General features: G+C 40.3%; 2 protein-coding genes across 4 annotated transcripts in view; both read left to right on the forward strand.

Annotated features, from left to right (window-relative positions):
- fkbp9 (FKBP prolyl isomerase 9) overlaps positions 1-13,475 on the forward strand; it is a 14,679-nt gene extending 1,204 nt beyond the window's left edge. The window contains exons 2-10 of the mRNA XM_008421900.2: positions 1,206-1,351; positions 3,985-4,174; positions 4,271-4,416; positions 4,939-5,128; positions 7,095-7,240; positions 7,323-7,512; positions 9,007-9,152; positions 10,493-10,656; positions 12,471-13,475. Coding sequence (XP_008420122.1) covers positions 1,206-1,351; positions 3,985-4,174; positions 4,271-4,416; positions 4,939-5,128; positions 7,095-7,240; positions 7,323-7,512; positions 9,007-9,152; positions 10,493-10,656; positions 12,471-12,647 — 1,495 coding nt within the window. The 3' untranslated portion in view covers positions 12,648-13,475. The remainder of the gene's footprint in view (positions 1-1,205; positions 1,352-3,984; positions 4,175-4,270; positions 4,417-4,938; positions 5,129-7,094; positions 7,241-7,322; positions 7,513-9,006; positions 9,153-10,492; positions 10,657-12,470) is intronic.
- A 364-nt stretch (positions 13,476-13,839) lies between these two features.
- dnal1 (dynein, axonemal, light chain 1) overlaps positions 13,840-15,735 on the forward strand; it is a 5,517-nt gene continuing 3,621 nt past the window's right edge. For all 3 annotated transcript variants that reach the window (XM_008421902.2, XM_008421903.2, XM_008421901.2), the window contains exons 1-6: positions 13,840-13,909; positions 14,322-14,363; positions 14,478-14,587; positions 15,232-15,287; positions 15,381-15,436; positions 15,591-15,717. In XM_008421902.2, coding sequence (XP_008420124.1) covers positions 13,907-13,909; positions 14,322-14,363; positions 14,478-14,587; positions 15,232-15,287; positions 15,381-15,436; positions 15,591-15,717 — 394 coding nt within the window. In that variant the 5' untranslated portion in view covers positions 13,840-13,906. The remainder of the gene's footprint in view (positions 13,910-14,321; positions 14,364-14,477; positions 14,588-15,231; positions 15,288-15,380; positions 15,437-15,590; positions 15,718-15,735) is intronic.

Genomic DNA, 15,735 nt, shown 5'->3' on the forward strand with positions numbered 1-15,735 from the left:
TATATACCGCTATCCACCAAGCAGCAAGAGGAAACTGTAGAGATCCATGACACTTGGGCACTCCAGAAATCTGGACCGTTGAAGAAGAATCAGAAAGAATGGTTTTGTTTTTGTAAAAGATATTCCACAAGTATGTTAAATTAGGTCCTCTTTGCATGGCAAATGAGACCATAATTGAACTTTTGGGCCAATTTGCAAAACCCTATGGGTGTCAGTAAACTTACAGCCTAAGGCAGTGGTGCCCAAAGTTGGTCCTTGAGGGCCGGCATCCTGCATGTTTTAGTTCTCTCCCTGGTTTAACACACCCGGATCAAACGATGGCTCCTAGAAGGCCTAAGACTATTTACATGCTGAAAAGGTTGTTACTACCACCAGGGAGAGAACTAAAACATGCAGGATGCCGGCCCTCAAGGACCAACTTTGGCATAAGGAAATCTTCTCTATACATGGTGGTTCCAGGACTGATCCGGGTCAGGGAAGAACTGGTGGACATATAGAGGATCAACCCTGCAAGAAAACCTGGCAGAAACAGTGAAAGACTTGAGAATGGGGGCGGGGCTTCAGACCATGAACATGTAGCCTAGACCTAAGATTGAAACATTTTTATCAAAACATATTGATGTGTTAGCATAGTCCATTCACAATCCAGAAGTTTTCTTTTAAAAAGTTGAAATCGTGTCTCGTTTTCCTTCCACTCCACAATCACGCCTTACTTTGTGTTGGTTTACCATGAAAAAAATTCAAACGATGTATGTTGAAGCTTGTGGAACATGACTTATTCACAAAAGTACATTTGACTTTTGTGACTAAAGTCAAATCTACTCCATGATGAAGACGCCTACTTAATTACAAGCAGGAAACCAGAACCAGGGGCCAGAAAAACTCATATATATCAGGGGAAATTTCTATTACAGGTTTCCAGACTATACATAATTCTACAGATTCACATATATTGACTTTTTTTTTTTTTTTTAGTAATATTCTCCACAATCCTCAATTTAAAGTTCTTACTTTCCTCTGTCTGTTATCATTAGTCACAGCAAACAGCTAAGATGCTAAAATATGAATATGATATGCATTAATGGCTTTCTTTTTTTTAAATTTAGGTTTTTACTCATTTCAAAAGGTTTTTAACTCCTCCTAATTTGAGCTTTAAACATGAAATGCATTGTAGTCTCTCTAACCTGGATGTGTTTTTGGTTCAGCTACGATCGCGGCAGCACCTACAATGTGTTTGTTGGCAAAAAGCAGCTGATTGACGGGATGGACAAAGCCCTGGTGGGAATGTGTGTCAACGAGAGGAGCCTGGTCAAGATCCCTCCTCACCTCGCCTATGGAAAACAAGGATACGGTATGAGCAGCTTTACAGATTTCTTCTCATTTCACGTATGAAACCCAATTTTTATATCAGACAAAGATAGCTTTGTTGAAGTGGGGGGAAAAAAGCATTTTATTTGAATAACCAAGCTATCTAAACTGTAGCCATTTAAACCTTATGAGCGCAGGGTTATTGTTCATAAATGGCCTATTTAAAGTCATCCCAGTTGAAGTGAAGTCCCTACTGAATAGACAACTCCTAAATCTGAATGGTTTTCCTTTCTGAACCATTTGGAGGTAGGCTTGATGGTGCACTTTACCCAAGTACTCTTCAGTTTAAGATCACAAAAGGTAATTTATGGTTTCAATATTTACACCTAGTTGTCCAGGTCCTGAAGAGCCATATTGGCGCCAGATCATCACACTATCAACATGTTTGACTCTCAATGTGATGTTCTTTTTATGAACGGTGTTGCTTTTATCCCAGATGTATCCAGATGCACATCTTAAAAGAAAACGTTCCGCGTTGTCTCACGAGTCTTGGCCATCACCAAGATGTTTTGTCGTCCATGCCTTAGAAATCTCTCAATCTCTCGTTCTTATTGTTCAATCACAAACATTGACCACAACTGAGACCAGAGAGACGTACGCAGAGCTTTAGATGTCGTTCTGGAGTTGTCCAGACGCTCTTGGGGGAACTTCTGGTTTTGGGCACAACTCCTGGGAAGCTTCACCATTGTTCCACGTTTCCCCAGTTTGTGGAAAGCGGCTCTCACTGTGGTTTGCCAGAATCCTCTGAAATAACTGCATAACCCTTTGGAGACTGATAGATATCAGTAATACTTAATTGAAATAAATTAGCCTTCTTTATTTTGTGAGGCAGGTTGTTGATTTTACATCAATCAGGTCGTTGTGTAGTCACTGAATCTCAGCTCAGATTTCCAGACTTTGTAATAATAAATGAACGATTACTTTTATTGCTTTAAAGGCCAGATTGGCTTTGATGGCATTTCTCCCTTAACAATTGAAATCGTCATTTGAACGCTGCTTTTTGTTCTCCCCTGTAAATTATAAAATACACAGCGTTGGTCCAACTCATCCGGAGCTGGATCACACAAATCTGAAGCTGATACTGTTGATTTAGATGATCTAAGAGCAAACAGGAAGTTGACATTTCCTGAACGTCCACGCAGTGTGACGTCACGGAGTCGTCACAGACCAGAAAGCTGCTTTGTGCCAGAGTTGTAGACGGCCTCTACTGTTCTACTGTGTCTTTGTGACCTTTTTTGCTTGCAATAATAAAGCAATGCTTACATGTGGAGCCTGCTTTGTCATTTGCGTGTTGGCATCAGGCGCTTAGATAATAAGAGAGGAAGATATGGAGGGTCATGTGTGGGCTTGTTAGACCTGGGGCCGTGTTCTCCCCAGTCTGTTACTGGGAGACAAAGGGGAGGAGAGAGAGAGAGAGAGAGAGAGAGGGAGAGAGAGATAGATCGGAAATGAGAGACTTTTAAGAGGCAACACAGACCGCAAACTCACCAGCAAAGGTTTAAAGGGCGTGATGTCATATACAATTCATTAAACTGCAGAGGAGAGATGAAGCAGCGGCTCTGTAATTCATTTTGGAAAACAACCCTCTCAGGTTTTCCAAACAAATTACCAGCCATGTTTCGTCCCCCCACCTGTGCCGCGCAAATTGTTATTGTTCATTGTTCTCCTGAGTGGCTAAGAAAATCATGCTGGATTCTGTCCTCCGGTGGCAGATTAAAGTTTTAGCACTTCTCGAGGTTGAAGTCTTTTGTTGACCACAGAGGAATGAGGGCCGACATTCTTGAAGTGTCTTTGAGTTAGTGGCATTAGTTGTCAATATACAGACAAGAAATGGACAGAGAGAAAAGACAGGTGTTGGTGTTGAAAATTGAACATCGGATGTGCGCTTCAAGAACTAGTGGCCCCTCTAAACCACATTAAATGCTTAATACCGTATTAAACATGTAATACACAGGGGTTTCCTTTTTAGTTTATGATCCACTGAGGGTTGTTAAAGTGGGGGTTATTATGTAAAATCAACTTTTTTGAGCTTTAAATTGTATAACAATGTTAGTGCTTCATAAAAACACATACCTGGAGTGTTGCTTTGATTCTCCTATGCATGTTTGAGAAATCCTTTCATCTCCGCTCCTCCAGTCTAGCAATTGGCAAACATTTGATAGAATGACTGAGCTAACTATACAAACCACTTCTCAGTCCAACAATCCTAAGAACGTCTGTAAATGGCATAATGGAGGAGCAATTGGCACAGACATTTTTTAAGTTATTTTGGATATCTATTCAAAAACTGAAGATAATAACAGTTGCTTGATTCTGCCATAAAATGGCAATATGTGTCTGGAAAATACATAATATCTTTTAAAAAATAAATAAACTTGGAGCATCATTAAAAAAAACAACAACTCATAGCTGTTTATTTTATAATCAGAGCTCCTCTAGTTTTAGCTACAAACACAAATATATGCCATGTTGCTACTTGCTGCATGAACTAAGTTAAATTAGAAAACAAAGCAGGCAGTGAAAGACAAGTAAACGCCTCGTCATCAGACTGTGTGAAACTGGTCCGACGCCGTTTTTGCGTGGAATACCAATCACCGGATCTTACCTCCTCTTCAGGTGACATCATCCCTCCGGACGCCATCCTCCATTTTGATGTTCTGCTGCTGGACGTGTGGAACCCTGACGACGGCGTCCAGATCAACACCTACCACACTCCTCCTACCTGCTCCAGAAAGGTGGAGGTTTCTGACTTTGTGCGCTACCACTACAACGGCACCCTGCTGGACGGGACGCTCTTTGACTCCAGGTGTGGCCTCCGTGCTCTGCTTGTTTTTGATTATTTTTTAAAACAAATCGCACAAATATGATGATGTGACTTCACGTTCTTCTCTTTTTGTCGCAGCCACACTCGCATGCGTACCTATGACACGTACGTTGGGATCGGGTGGCTCATTGCCGGCATGGACCAGGGACTTCTGGGAATGTGCATTGGCGAGCGGCGCATCATCACGATGCCGCCGTCACTCGGCTACGGAGAGAACGGAGACGGTCAGTGTTCTCGACATTTAGCCTCTTTTCTCCACGTTTGCAAGTTTCTTTATGACTTGAACGCCTCAAAGACAAACTAATATGGATTATTGCAACATTAATAAAAAACACTGCAGACACATTTGCAGACCACTTAAAATGTTGCATGAATAAATCTAAGCACAGAGCAATGCTGCCACCTTCAGGTCTTCCTTACACATTAGCTGCTTAATGCCACATTTTTCATATCTAGCACCAACCCAACTTATTCCATCAGAACAAATTCTCACACACAGACACAATAAGTAAATAAACAAATGAATAATAAATGATAAAAACAGATTGATATAATTAGCAAAAGTTGTTGTGATATGTGTTTGCTTGTTTATTTGTATTTTTATAGCATAAAAACAACCGGTGGTGAGGTTTTTTTGACAAATTTAAAATGAACACAAGAATGGAGAAATGCTTGTGGAAAGTTCAGCAGAATCATTAACAATACTTATGCGTTTTGTTTGTTGCTGTTGTCATTTTCACGCTCAGGTAGCGACATCCCGGGTCAGGCGTCTCTGGTATTTGACGTCGTCCTGTTGGACCTTCATAACCCCAGAGACGGAGTCGCGGTCACTAATCAAATCGTTCCCGAGTCGTGCGTGAGGAAGACGGAGGTGGGGGACTTTGTGCGCTACCACTACAACGGCAGCCTCCTGGATGGGACATTTTTTGATTCCAGGTTTGTATTTTTTCCCGTCTTCTGCCACAGGATTAGTTTGCTGTCCCAACAGTTTAACATGTGCTGTTCCTCTAAAGGCCTCATGGTGGCAGCATTGCTCTGTGCTTTGGAAGTGCTTGAAGTTTAGGGTGAAACAAAACTTAAAAGTTAATTTAATTACATAACATTGAATGCCTTAATTTATTTTTGCTCATCCTGTATGGCTTAATTTATATAAGAAGTGCTGTCTAAACTCATAGATGAGATCAAACTGATTTTATTTTTCAAGCTAAAGATTTAAGTCTTTTATTGTCTTTTTGCACATCTGTGTCCCTGTCCTGACTTTGGTTCTCATCTTTTTTTTCTTTTTTTTTTGACCTTCGTCATTGCACAGAAATGCCTTGCTTTAAGAAAGTATTTAAACCCATTTAAATTTACTACAATTTCTCATGTTACGACCACAAACTTTAATATAAATTATCACAAAGAAGTGCATGAAGTCGTTGAAAAGCTAACATGTTTTTTTTTCCCCCTACAAATTACTTTCTTAAAAGTGTGACATGTAATTTCTACTGGAAAGTTTGGTAGAAACTTTCTGAAAATTTTAACTGCAAGTTTTTTGGGGGTCTGTTTCTCCCATCTTTACACATCCAGAGACTGAATGTTTTTTTTCTGCCAAAAAAAACTGAACCCGAGTCAGACTGGATAGAAATCAGCTGCAAACATCAGGTTTCAAGATTTGCCACAAATTCTTAGTCGGATTTATGATGGAATTTTCTTAAAATATACGATTTACCTTTATCTACTTGAGATTGTATGTCTGTCTGTATGTTTGGGGTTGTTGTCCGGAACCGAGGTGAAGCTCCAAACAATATTTTACTGATTCTAACAACTTTTCTCCTGAGAGTCTCCTGTGTTTTAGCTTCTGACCAGTGCAACAGAAAATGTATTATTACACTTCATCATCTTTGCATTACTTTTTTGCTTGGCTACGTTTATTCCCCACCTGCCCAAATTGAATACTTATTGCTTATATGCTTCTACGAAGCAATCTGTGTTTGCAGTGCAACCACTGCTGTTCGCCCACAACCCTGTGGTTAGCGCATGTTGCATAAAGAGGTGTGTGTAATAAAGGAAACGGTCTGTAATCTGTCTACTGAGACACTCCTCTGCAGAAGCAGCAACTCCTGTTTTGTTCTTCCTGGGTAAAGAGTTATCTTCTTTTCACTTGTATTTTAGCGTGGCTAAATACAAGTGGAAAAAAAGCGTGGCTAAAATACAACGGTTAAATTATCACACAAAAAACAAGAGGATTTTCTCAACTCGGCGCATCTGTTTCCTTCTGGCCAGAATAAGCAACCACTTATTGGTTGGTTTTTCAAACTGGTCCTGGTTTCAGCAGATAAACACAAGCATAAAAAAAAGAATAGCTGCTTTCAGCCAACTCCTCCTACTCTGAAGCTTCTCCTAAATGTCATTCACTTAATTAAGTACATGGAGACAGTGACCTTTTCACTCCCACTAAAGGAGGCCAGTGACAGTAACCCTGTGAGAATCAGAGACGGCTCTGCTACATAACAGAGCCTGTGTCTTGGACATAGTAATATTTCCCTTTTATGACTCCACTAGTATTGCTGAAAATTACAATGCCTGTTTTGTCTTGGATGAGCTCCACTCCTCATCTGTTTCTTTCTTTATAAAACAAAATAAAAATTAAGTAAAAAAAAAAAGTACTTAAGGAGATTCTTTGACATGTTCTAGAAAAAAAAAACATGGAGAGTGGAGTTTAAAAAAAACAAAAAAACGAGCAAAAAGCAGAAGTTTTTCGTCAGAAGTGAGTCATACCTGATTCTTTATTTTTTTTATTAAGGCAAGATAATTTCCACCTTTCTTGCATATACAAAGCCCCATAAATGTGAGAAGTGACTATGACGAGAACATCTTGTTTTTAGTTGTGCTCACAACAGCGCCGTTCTCTGTTTACCAGTTATTCTCGTAATCGCACCTACGACACGTATGTGGGTCGAGGGTTCGTCATCGCCGGCATGGACGAGGGTCTCATTGGCATTTGCATCGGGGAGAGACGAACCATCACCATTCCACCACACCTCGCCTATGGAGAGGAGGGCACAGGTGAGTGTTTGAAAACATTCGTCTTTTTTACGTTTCTAATTCGCTTCGTGTGATATTAAACTCTTTGCCACTTTTCCCTCAGGCTCCAAGATCCCCGGTTCAGCGGTGCTCGTATTTGACGTTCACATGATCGACTTTCACAACCCATCAGATAACACCGAGGTGACGGTCACCTACAAGCCGGAAGAATGTGATAAGCACACAAAGAAGGGCGACTTCATCAAATACCACTACAACGGCACCCTGCTGGATGGGACGCCCATCGACTCCACGTATGTAAACCTGTTGAGGCTTTTCTGAAAACTTGTAAGGAAACCTAAATTTACAACCGAAGTACTTTATGCACGGTGCATACTATGATGTGCTTTATTTAAATAAATAATCTGCGCTCACTTTGCTAAACATGACTGAGGAAATCCTCTACTCTGTGAAGTTAGGTAAATGCTGTAAGTGATCCCAGATCGTTGATACGGAAAAGAGGAAAGGAACTACTGCTTCAAACCTGGATTAAACATTAAAATACCATGAAATGTTCACATAAGTGATAATATCTTACAAAATATGTCAGTCCGCTGGTAGTAAATAGTTTATCTATACAACTGAACAAGTCAAATGAATAGGTTAACCTTTCCGCTTTTTTATTCTGACAAAAACACAACCGCAGAATCAATCAACTTCTTTAGAGCAAACCAAAAAAAAACCAAAAAAAAACATGAACTTTTAGACCTTTCATTGGCCTTCAACTTTCTGCAGAGACATTTTGCTCTGCTTCCCAGATGGAAAACAGTTGGGCGACCTTGACAGCAGTAGTTACTTCAGTCAACGCCAAATGCCTTTTGCAAACCAACTCGTTCTCAGATTGCTGCTTTGTTGATTGTTTCAGCTGTTTCTTTTGCAACAGAGCAGAATGTGCAAGAGGAAACGGATGAACTGATGTAGGATTATTGTTGATGTTCATGAAAGTAAAAGCAGGAGAAGGAGAAAGATTAGTGGATGACCACATTATCTCAGCTGATGCCATCCTCGAATGCCAGACCAGATGTAGCTTCTGTGGAGAGAAAAAAAAAGAAAGAAATTGAGTGAAAACAAAAAGTTGAAATAGCAGAAAATTGGAAAGTAGTAGAAGGAGAATGTGAGAAAAGTGTCCTTTGTCCTCTATTAGCCTAAGCCCGTTGATGCTGGAGCTCAGTATAACCTAGGAGGCCAGTCTAACTGTAAACTTTATTCAAAAGTAGTAGTGTTAAAGGAAAGGTTTTAAGCCCAGTCTTGAAAGTAGACAGGGTGCCTACAACTGGGAGTCACAAGCGAGGAACCTGGAACCTAAAAAATCTGCATCCCACTCTACTTTTAGAAACTGTAGGAACCAGCAGTAAACCTGCCATCTGAGAGCAAAGTGCTCTGTTAGGAACATAAGAAACAATCAGATTTCTGATGTATGATGGAGCTTGGATATTAAGGGCTTTTAATAAGAGACGGAGAATGTTAAATTCTGTTCATGCAGCCAGTGAAGAGAAGCTAAAACGGGACAAACATCATCTCTCTTTTTAAGAGGCACATCAAAAGTTTAAGTTTAGTATTAATCGTCATTATGGAAAGAGGGTTGCGATAAAAGAAAGAAGCCAAATCACTGACAAAAAAAACAACAAACAAACGTAGTAATATTATAGACAGATAATTTAGAGGATAAGAAAATGCAGTGAGTTTCCACATATGCCCATTATTGTCCTTTACAATTGTTTTTTTTTTAATTATCTGCTCTGTTTCAGGCACAGTTATGGAAAGACATACAACATTGTCCTGGGGGCAAACCAGGTGGTGCCGGGCATGGAGGATGGGCTGATGGACATGTGTGTGGGAGAGAAACGACGTCTTCTCATCCCCCCTCACCTCGCCTATGGAGAGAGGGGAGTCAGTAAGTGTTGTGAAAAATCACCAAAATATTCCTGCACCAGTTGGTTTGATACAATAAACTGACAACTTTGGAAATGTGAACTTCTGTACAGCAGCTCTCTCAACATCTTTTCATTGTGGTGACAAACATTTTGATTAATCGGTTATTAAATGTTTGTAATAGAAAGATAACCTCTCTTAATTGTTTGTCTTTTAACTTTAAAACCCTGAGCATTCAGAATATGTCAGATTTAAACCCCTAACATCTGTATACATACTGCAAAGGAAGACAGAGACAAGTCAGTTAAGTTTTTACTCGTGAGGAGAGTGCTCAGAGACTGCTTCAGTTACAATCTCCAAACTACACTCTGAAGCATCTCTGCTCTGCCCCGCTCTTTATTAAGATTAGGCACGCCGTAGTCACACAACCGTTCCAACCACTAAAGGGAGGGGGAGATAAGGTTGGACCAGTAAAGTTCAAGGAGGCCAAGAGGAGTATTCTGTTCCTCTTATCTCATGTTGCAGCCCCCACCTGAAACCATCTGCTGTCTCCTCCCACCTCCTCTGCTGATCTCAGGCTCCTCCAGTCATACCATAGCAAACAACAACTTATACTTTAATAAGTGATAAAACCTAAATACCTATTTTGGGTTAAATGTATTTACACTCTAACAGAATATCAAATATTAAAGCAAAAAGGGGAAAAAAGAAAAGCAGGCCTCACTTTAGTCAGAGTACAACTCTAAAAGAAAAATAAATCTTTCTCTTGCCCTTTTAGGTCAAAGTAATATTGGAAAGTAATTTTGAAATGACTAGTATTTAAGAGTACTTCCTACTTAAGAGGAAGGCAGCAAATTAGACAAAGGTGGATGAAAAGGGGCAGACATGGTAGATGACTTGTCTAAACTCAGAGTGAATTTTCAGTATTTATTCTCCTGATTCATCACAAGCTGTGAAGCTGTAGCTCAGAATAGATAATATAAATGTTAATGGTCAAACTTAAAATTGTCACCTATCTTAATGTACTTCCATACTGTAGAACAATTCTGACTTTAAATACTTTGACAAACGTTTAGAAGTGATTTCTTTTGGTCGTAATCAGATGCTCTGACCGCCATGTTTGCTTTGAAATAGTAGTGCAAAAGGAGCCACACAATGACTGAAGCTGCATCAGTATGGAGGAAACCAGCTGTATTTTTCTGAAGAAGAAAGGGGAAAACAAAAAATATTGTTTGTGATGGATTTTTATATTACATTTAGTCAATTACATGATTAGACTGCAGCCCCACTGAGGTTGAGTTTTCCGTTTAAATTGGCTTGTGTGTGTGTCAGGTTGGATTCTGATAATGTTGTGTTTTGCAGCTGACCAGGTTCCAGGGAGTGCAGTGTTGCTGTTTGATGTCGAGTTGTTTGAGATAGAGGACGGACTTCCTGAGGGCTACATGTTTATCTGGAATGACGAAGTTCCTCCAGGCCTCTTTGCTGAGATGGACAAGGACAAAAATGGAGAAGTGGAGCCCTCTGAGGTACTGAAAACGTATACCTTTATAGGTTGTCTTTTACTACCCAATAGTAAGTCCCGCCTACTCCTCACAACTCTTTGGACTCACTACTGCCCAGTTCTCTGTCYAACAGGTCCGGAAAATCCCCMGRACTCGGGTCTTACCCTAGAGATAGTTTGTGGAGAATTATCTGTTTAAACTGGGGTTGGAAAGGACTCGTCTAGCTCTGACTACCTTCGATCCAGAAGTTATGACCCTTTACAGTTGAGGAACAATCAGCTGAGTAGCCCTCACAGCTGCATAACCCCTACAACCACTCCTGTTAACGGTAGCTCCTCTCCTTAAATAACGGCACTTGTTATTGGCCAGATTAAGTTTAGTGACTTAGATTTAAGTCCCAGGGTCATTATTTTAACACTCACCAGAGGAAAACATAAAGCCACCCTGTCTCTGGAATCATGTATGTTAACTTTACCATATTTAGGAGAACCAACAATAATTAAGACTGACACAATTAAACTCACTGTTCACAAATCTTATTAGAATTTTAGAATACAATTTTATTAAGCAAGCTTTAGCAGGGGCATATGACAATAGGTTAAATTCCCAAAGATTATAAAAGAGGCAAAAATATAATAAATCACTAGGATCAATCACATCCTATCCTTGTTCTTATYCCTAACCTGTATCACTAAGTTCACTGAGCGAGGCTTTTGGGGGAAGCTGGTCAACTCATACCCGATGGTTCTTGGTCTCGGCAACTGTAATCTTTAGATGTCCTTGGTCAGAGTCTTTGTCCMGCCGGAKCAAAGTCCTCTTTCTTGAAGAGAAGCGGAGCAAAACCGTGCGTTGTCCTTATAACGTGCAGAATCTTTGTCTTTAGATGACCTCCGTCTCTTTTCCAAGTCGGCTGCAACTGGGTTGAGAGCGTTGGGTAGAGGAGGCAGAAGAGTTGGTCGGATCTGGAACCAGGGTTGGTGGCGGGTGGAACTCGTCCCTTCTAGGCACTGTGAAGTCCTGGAGCTTCCCTAGGTCCCGGGGTGTGGTCCTCTGCTGGTCTTTAGCCTGCTCTCTCTGGTGGCTCCTCTTCTGCGCCGCGGACAAAGAACACTCTTTCTCCCCAGTACATCAGTTTTTATGCCTTCTAACCCGGGGCGGCTCGCAAGGCAGGACTACGTCTCCTTGGAGCCTGCCCATTACATGATGTCATGCCTGGCAGGGCTGCGTCTCCTTGGAACCTGCCCATTGCATGAAGTCAGACCCTTCTTACTGCTTGCCGAAAATCCCGGACTTTCCCAATGCCCCATGACTCACTGACCAACGCCTCATGACTCACTGACCATCTGTTTCTAATTCTGCTCCACTCCTGCTTCTCGCTCAGTGAGGAGTGTTTGCTTTTTCTTTACCTCAGTATTCATGATTTTAATAATACATGATAACCATACATAATCATGTTGTTCGTTGTTAACTCAAAAGTATAACCTGCAATTTCCATAGTGTAATAAAATCAACTGATTAAGAGTACAGAGCATACATTATTATAACATTCACTTGATTAAAAGTACAGAAYATATATTTTGATCATACATTACAGACATTTCTTCATTGGCGTGTGTATTATCACTTAAACCTGTTACAACTTATAATCATCATCAAATCATTATACAGGGTATACTGTTATGTCTCAGGCCTTTATTCCGTTTTCTGCGTGCACCTGGACAGATCTCACATGCTCATACAGATCTCATATGCTCATACCAGATTTCATGACAAGGTTTTAGGTGTATCTTCTTCTTTGCCGTCTGTGTTTTTTAACACGTCCCTCCTCGTCTCTGCAGTTCACCGACTACATCATGCAGCAGGTGAACGACGGCAAAGGCCGCCTGGCCCCTGGCTTCGATCCTTATCGCATTATAGACAACATGTTCTCCAACCAAGACCGCAACGGAGATGGAAAGATAACGGAAGAAGAGTTCAAGCTCAAGGCAGATGAAGCGGCCCATGATGAGCTATGATGGGACTGAATGGAGAGTAGATCCAGGCATTGGGGGATGGGTGTGGAGGTCGGGAGGTGACGGGAACTTTAACGTTTGTGGGGTGTGAGGTAGAGTGGAATAAAAGTGCATTGGGTAGAAACTCTGTCTTCAGAGATTTAGATTTTTTTTTTTAATTTTTATTTGAGGACTGAAATTATGATGTCCAACAAGAATAATCACCAAAATGAGAATGAAGAACAAGAGGATTTGGCTATAGGGAAGATTAAGAACAAAAGCATGTTGAAAAGTTTGACTTGAGGGCTCCTTTTTTATTTTCGTACTTCATTTGTGCTGAAAATAGAACAGTTCTATGTAGGAGAGCATCCTCATACTTTAATTCTCTCTGAACATTCATCACTCCTTCAACTTTCAGACTTTGTTTTCAGTTGAGTGAATTTTTTTTATTCTCCGTAACCTCATTTTATGCTTGTTCCAGAAGCAATGGGTTGGCCAAGATCTGTCTATAATATGACAAAATGTGTTTTGTTTTGTGGTTTACAGCTAAAATTTCCCCAAAATGTGTGTTTTCTGCTGTTGAAAATCCTCCACGTGACACTGGAAGATCTGATGTCCTTACATGTTGTTATGGGTTTGTCTGTTGTGGCCAATAGTTGCTTCTGTTTTTCACTAAATGTCATTTTGAGTAGGTTTTATTTTGTAAAAGCGTGCCTGCGCGTGCAAGTGTGTGAGAGAGAGCGCGAGAGTGAGGGTGTGTGAAATGTGTGAGGGTTGTGTGTGTTTGATCCAGGAGACGAATTTGCCAACTGTGTCAGCTCTGTTCAATAAATGGTCTGACTTTAACAACTACAGGCTCATAACGTCTCCCCTTTTTCTGCTTGAACATGTCGATTTGTAAATGTTGCAAAGTATTAGCTAACGCATTTGCGATAATTACAGCTTGCAAGTTTCGTTTAGTATTCAATACTGTAAAAACAAACAAAAGGTTGTTGCCCAGTAAAATATTTTTTTACTCCCCTGAATACACTTCCACTGCATGATAACCGACTCCTTATCAGGCACTCCTTATCAAAGCAGGAATCAAACCCTTCCTTCTGACCAGACATAAGTTCAAAGTTCAAACAGTACGAAAACAAATTTCCCAGCTCCTCTGTCTAATTAATAAAAAAATAAAAAAAATTTTTTTAAGTGCACACAGTGCGCAGGCGCAGCTTGTGGATGCCATAGCAACCAGAGCCTACTGGCAGCTGTTAGCCCCAGAGCAGACATCAGCGGTCAACATGGTAAGTCCGGGTAGTTTCAGCTTATTTTACTCGCTGTTTGGTTATTTATTACTGTTAATAAGTGTTACCACAGAGACGGTCATTCAACCTATCCCTGCTGAGACACGCCGGTTTGGCTCTAAACTAAATTTAGGAATACCTGATAGCTGGCTAACATCAGTTCAATAAAGTGTGGTTTATTGTGTATGTTTATTTCACTGAACGACGTCAAATACAATTTTGTGTTGTGTGTCGGGATGAATAACCAGCATTAGTAATGGTTGTGATCCAGCATGTTTAAAATGTTGGGGTTTAGATGTAGTGTTTATATTGTGACGTTGCTAGCTGGCCGTGGTTGCCTTCAACTATTCTATTCTATCATCATTTAATAACAGCCTCGCCTACTGTATAATGTTTAATGTCATGTCTGCAGGCGACCAAGGCAACCACCATGAAAGAAGCTATAATCAAATGGGTAAGTGGGGGACAGAGCCTAGCAAAAGAAACAACAATTGTATGAAACAAGTGCTTGTTTTAGGTGGACATATGTTGATTGAATTGCTGTTTTGTGTATATTTTGTGTATGCAGGAAGAGAAGAGCGGGGAGAAACCAAGTGAGGCTAAAGAAGTTAAACTGTACGGTCTGATTCCCCCGATAGAGAAGATGGATAACTCTCTCAATGCATTAGCCTCCTGCGAGTAAGTCCTGCTTTTATGGGGTGTCTGGTAATCACAAGTAGGTATGAGAGAGAGAGAGAGAGAGAGAGAGCGCTCTTACACTGATAGAAACCTGTTTAGAAATATTTTCAACCACCAGTCATACAATGACATCTTTTTTATGGGAAACCACATAAGGCTAGTCTGTTTGGAAAGGTGTATGCTGTCTGTCTGAGCAGAAAGCCAGACTAATTAATAAGCAAAAATTGTCTTGTTACATCTGCGTTGCTTGCAAAATGAAATTACATTTTTGTTCTCAAAGCTTTAAATGTTTGTGGACATGCGTGATGCAGTCAAATTATATTGTTTTACTCAAGGTTATTGTTAAAGAGTGAAGCTCCCACCATGCCTGTCCAGGACTGTATCGATCTGCTACACGTGCTCACTCACACTTCCAATAGAATGATTTTTCTTAGTTGATTACTATTAATTTATTTTTCATACAGCAGCTTGATTTGAGCAGCTATTTCATTCAGTTTTATCAATCCCCAAAATGATAGCAAGTGCATTTATTGACTTGCGTGCGTTATGACATGTGAAACAAAATACTCTTTAACCGTGAATCAGATATTATTGAGTTCGTCCTTCACATACCTTAATATTTTTTTGTCCCATGCTCTGCTTAGGAAGCTGTCTTTGGCCACAAATGCTATTGAGAAAATATCCAATCTCAATGCCCTCAGTGAGTATTACCTGCTAGATTAATTTAACTCAGAGGTGCTGATCTGTTCAGCAAATGAAAACTTGAACTAATTTATTGTTTATGTCATTTTAGAGAACTTGAAGATACTTTCATTAAGCAGGAATAATATAAAAAGTCTTGTAGGGTTGGTAAGTTACATACAATCCTGAGTTAATACTAAACAAGTTACATTTTCTGGTGTCATATAGTTTGTGTGCTTTATTTTTCTCCCAGCAGAATATTTTTGGTTTCACCAGCAACTGAGCTTGTTTTGTTCATTTCCTTAACGTGTGTATTTTGCAGGAGACAGTTGGAGACACTTTGGTGGAGTTATGGATTTCCTATAATTCCATAGACAAACTGAAAGGCGTCAGCTCCTTGCACAAACTGAAAGTCCTCTACATGTCCAACAACCTTGTTAAAGATTGGGGTATGCTGCACTCATCAA

This window comes from Poecilia reticulata, linkage group LG11, assembly GCF_000633615.1.
Source record: "Poecilia reticulata strain Guanapo linkage group LG11, Guppy_female_1.0+MT, whole genome shotgun sequence".
Classification (NCBI taxonomy): domain Eukaryota; kingdom Metazoa; phylum Chordata; class Actinopteri; order Cyprinodontiformes; family Poeciliidae; genus Poecilia; species Poecilia reticulata.